Genomic DNA, 5,084 nt, shown 5'->3' on the forward strand with positions numbered 1-5,084 from the left:
CGTTCGAATTATAATATGCTTGATAAACTTTCCCTTCATTTTATTCAGTTCTAAATCATGAATTGGTCCATTAATATCTTCTAATTAACCCTTTCGTGTCGAGCGCTGCATATATTTATATATGCAAAAAATAATTTTGTATTTTTATAATTTTGTAGGTTCTTTTATATTAAAAAGTAAATTTTATATTAAATAAGTAATCGCGACATCTCTTAATTTACCGGTATACTGGATTCGTACTTTATTATGATTCGAATCGCCCTTGCGTTCGTGTCATATTCGTGCTAAGTATGTATGCGTGCCTATCGACTACATTGTATATTGTCGTGTACTCGTCCTTCTTGTTGTACGGAACAGATCATCGAAGAATAAACACGTGTCTGTGAAGAATACATCGCGTAACCAAGTAAGGTATAATTTACACCACGTAGATAGATTATTTGAAACTCTGCGGCAATAATTTCCTAGTTAGTTGGAATTTAAATCGATAAGAAACCTTTATCCGCGTATTCGTAATTTCTACGAATATTAATATTCTTCTAAACGATATCGTGGAATGATTAAAAACTGATTGAATCAATCGATTAACGGTCAAAATGTTATTCGGAATAAATTGTCATTGCTATTTGAACGGTTTTGAAAGCATTGCTGTTTTTATCTACAAACCGATGAATGTGTTAAACGGTTCGATATGATTGCTCGATTTATTCAATTTATAATTTAATATTTAGCTCACGTACAGTTTGTAAAATACTTTAAATTATTTTCAAATTCAATGCTTTGTAATACTATAGAGAAAAATATTTAATTGTAATATAATCTCAACTCCTTTTTGTATTTTTATGGCCAAAGCAAATTGGCGTATTTGAAATATGTTAAAAAGACCGATATTTTAAGCAACTTTTTCCTTTGCATTCTTTAATTTCACGTGAATTATAATATATTTTAATATTATAATCATAGCGAACACAGAGAATATCAAGTAATTTGCTTTGCATGGAATTCGGACGGTTGTAGCAACAACAGTTTTTTTACAAATATCACGGGAACTGAAATAGACCTGTGTCTCAGGTTTAAAGGAGAATGTTGCTTATAATATTGCTCTTGTTAACATATTTCATAGTCGCGCAAATCGGACAGATAAATAATGATTCATAACCGACAATCTTCTTACAATACATTACAATAATATTTTTAAAGTTACGCGATTTAACTGTATTTCTCTCAAATCATTTGCGTGTTTAACAAATGATTAATTAAGAGTGCAGATATTTTATTTGACGTGAAATAATTATTAATAAGTAAAAGTACCAATAATAAATACGAATAGAATAAAGTGAAATAAAGTAAAGTAAAGTGGAGTAAAACGAAGTACGGGAAAATAAAGTAAAGTAAAATAAAGACGAGCAAAATAAAGTAAAATAAAATAAAACAAAAATGAAGTAAACTAAAATAAAATTATCATCTTTTCGCTCTTCTCTCTCCCTATCTTTTCCAGCCACGTCAATCGCAACAATGGTGAAGTCACCGGAGGTCGAAAAGAAGGCCGTATGCGAGGCTCCGGATCACGACGATCCGGCAGCATTGCACAAGGCCGCCAACGCCGGCAACTTGGAGCTAGTGAAATTCCTGGTGGAGGAACGACAGGTGGACGTCGAAGCGAAGAACAACAACGGGATGACGGCTTTGCACGCAGCCGCGGAGACCGGTAACTTCGAGATAGTGAAGTTTCTGATAAACGTAAAAAATGTGAACGTCACAGTGAAGAACAACGCCGGGATGACGCCTCTGCACACGGCCGCCGAAAAAGGAAACCTGGAGATAGTGAAATATCTGGTGAACGAGAAGAAGGCCGACTTCAACGCGAAAGACAACAACGGCATGACAGCGTTGCACGTGGCCGCGGTGTCCGGCAACTTCGAGCTGGTTAAGCTCCTGGTGGAGCAAGAGGATCTCGACTTCGAAGCGGAAGCGGACGAAGGCATGACGATGTTGCATATGGCCGCCAACAGCCAGCATTGGGAGATAGTTGAATTCCTTTTGAGAGAGACAAAGGTCGATCACAACGCCAAAGACAGCAATCACAAGACGGTTTTGCACACGGCGACCGCCTTCGGTAAATTGGAGATAGTGAAACTGTTGGCAAACGAGAAGGGTGCCGATGTTAACGCCACGGACAAGGATGACATATCGGTCCTGCACATGGCAGCCTATTGCGGCAACCTCGAGACTGTCAAATTCCTGGTGGAGGAGAAAGGGGCCTACTGCGGAGCGAAAGATAGCGACGGCGTGACGGTTCTGCACATCGCGGCCGACTCCGGCAACCTGGACGTTGTCAAATTCCTGATGGACAACGAACAGGTGGACATGCAAGCGGAATCCAACGACGGCATGACGGCGTTGCACACGGCTGCAATCTGTGGCAACCTTGAGATAGTTAAATACATGGTGGACGAGAAGAAAGCCGATCTGAACGCCAGAGACAACAACGGCATGTCGGTGTTGCACATGGCTGTCTGCTCCGGCGACTTGGAGATGGTCGAGTATCTGGTGAACGAGAAGGAGGCCGACTGCGAAGCCAAGAACAAAGAAGGGAAGACGGCGTTGCACATGGCCGCCAACACCCACCAGTGGGAGATCCTGAGATTCCTGACGAGCAAAGAAGGGGTGAACGTTAATGCTAAAGACAACGACGGCAAGACGGCGCTGCACGCGGCTGCTTCCTGCAGCAAGTTGGAGATCGTCGAATTTCTGATCAACGAGAGCAAGGCCGACATCGACACCAAAGACAACGACGGGGTGACCGTCTTGCACGCGGCTGCCAGCAACGACAATTTGGAGGTGGTCAAGTTCCTGATCGAGGAGAAGGGCGCCGATTTGAACGCCAAAGAGAATTACGGCGCGACGGTCCTCCACGCGGCCGCGTGTCTTGGCAATTTAAACACCGTGATGTTTCTGGTGAACGAGAAAAAGGCCGACTACGAAGCGAGGAGCGACGACGGCATGACTGTTCTCCACGCGGCTGCAGAAAACGGCTATCTGGACGTGCTCAAGTTTTTCATAGATGAGAAAAATGCCGATCTCGATGTGAAGGACGAGAGCGGCATGACGGTCCTCCACGCGGCTGCTACTTCCGGCAATTTGGAGATGATCGAGTATCTGATAGACGAGAAGAAGGCGGATTTGAACGCCAAGGATAACAATGGCAGAACGGTTTTGCACATGGCTGCTCTCTCCGGCAGCTTTGAATTGGTGAGATATCTCGTCAGTGAGAAAATGGTGGATATCCATGCTACCGACAAAAACGGCTTGACCGTTTTGCATTTGGCTGCCTCGATGCACGGCAACGTCGACGTGATTAGGTATTTGATAGAAGAGAAGGGCCTGGATATGAATATTACCGACAATGCCGGCATGACGACTTTGCACGTGGCCGCCAACTCTGGTAACTTGGGCATCACGAAATTTCTGATTAACGAGAAGGGGTTCGATTGTAATGTCAGAGACATTTATGGCAGCACGGTTTTGCACGTGGCTGCCGTATCCGGGCAGTTGGAAATTGTCAAATTTTTGATCAAAGGGAAGACACGGTTTTAGTGTTATAGAGGATTGGCTTGATTTTAATCAATTGCAAAATGTTCGTTTACTGATAAATAAAGAGAAGGTCGGATTTAATGATTAGGATAATTATGACAGGACAGTTTTGTACATGGCTGCTGTTTTTAATCAGTTAGAGATAATTAAAATTTGTATTTATTTTTTATTTTAATTGTAAGGATAATTATAGTAGGACAGTTTTTTTACATGGTTGCTGTTTTTACTTCATTATTAATATTTAAATTTTTGCTAAATGGAGAAGACTCGATTTTAAATTTGAAGATTCGTAGCTTTGGATGGCTTTAATTAATAATTAGATTCTATGAGCGACAGTTAGCTTCGATAAGCTCTATTACAGTAAATTATAAAAGGTTCAGTTTCCGATAAATGAAAAAATAGCGGATTGTAATGCTAAAGATAATTATATTAAGTTAGTTTAGGACATAATCGCCGATTCTAGTCAATTATACGTACTTAAATTTCTGATAAATGCAAAAACCTTAATTTTAGTGTTAATGAGGGTGCTAACTATAGTATGATAAATTAGAGATAATCTTCGTTTAAGGATATATGGGAAAGATGTCGATTTTTAGCAATAAGAACAATTATGGTAAAATAATTTTGAACTTGGCTGTCTCTCTGGTATTTTGAACATTGTTAAATTTTTGGTAAATGATAACTGATTGAATACTAAGGACAACAATGGCAAAACAGTTTTGCACGTGTCTAATGTCTCTGTTAATTGGGAAATGGTTCTTATGATAAATGAAAATATATCCGATTTTTATGCTGAAAATAATTATAATAATAATGGCAAAACTGTTTTGTGCATGGCTGATGATAACGTGGACGTGTGTCTGAATTCCTGAAAAATATAAAAATTGCTGCCTACTTTAAATTTAGCATTGTTAGTTCTGAATATATTTACAGCTAGTGTAACCACCTGTTTTATTTCACAACCCCGTTAGGGGCGAGCAAACGATTGTAAAATTAATAAAGTATCATGGAATAAGTAAATGTGCGTTTTTTAACTCTTTACCGACCGATAGTTTATAAATGGGCTTTTAGAGATTTGTTCATTATTAAGATATTTTAAAAATTCTGTCAGAATTGGGCGGAAAATCGCGCATTTTTATTTACCCTATAATAAACTACTCCAATGGACAATATATTGTTAAAAGTTGATAATACTATAGATTGAACCACTTTAGGCACGTAGTTCACTAATTGACTGTTCCATTTAGACAGATGCCACTACCGTACTTTTCTATAGAGTTGATAATACAGATCCCAAGCTTATCCTATACCTCGTCTGTGCTATTATCTTGTCACTAAAAGATTGTAAATTCTTAAACATTTAATTAAAATATTCAAGCGACTCTCTTAAATTCGGAGAAATTTTTCTCGAAAATATTGTTCTTCTAAAGATTATATTTTCTTTCATTGTGCCACAAAAAATAATTATTAAATTACAGTTTCATCTATTG

The 5,084-nt window shown here is 38.9% G+C and overlaps 1 protein-coding gene across 2 annotated transcripts; it reads left to right on the plus strand.

Annotated features, from left to right (window-relative positions):
• Nucleotides 1–357: 357 nt before the first annotated feature.
• On the plus strand, nucleotides 358–4,596 carry LOC144469806 (uncharacterized). 2 transcript variants are annotated; one of them, XM_078180466.1, is made up of 2 exons: nucleotides 358–411; nucleotides 1,499–4,596. In XM_078180466.1, exon 2 carries the CDS (start codon nucleotides 1,516–1,518, stop codon nucleotides 3,595–3,597), a length of 2,082 nt encoding a protein of 693 aa, XP_078036592.1. In that variant the 5' UTR covers nucleotides 358–411; nucleotides 1,499–1,515; the 3' UTR covers nucleotides 3,598–4,596. The 2 variants fall into 2 exon arrangements, with proteins under 2 accessions (XP_078036592.1, XP_078036593.1); XM_078180467.1 differs by having other exon boundaries at nucleotides 362–406.
• The last annotated feature ends 488 nt before the right edge of the window (nucleotides 4,597–5,084 follow it).

This window comes from Augochlora pura, chromosome 5 (genome assembly GCF_028453695.1).
Source record: "Augochlora pura isolate Apur16 chromosome 5, APUR_v2.2.1, whole genome shotgun sequence".
NCBI lineage: Eukaryota > Metazoa > Arthropoda > Insecta > Hymenoptera > Halictidae > Augochlora > Augochlora pura.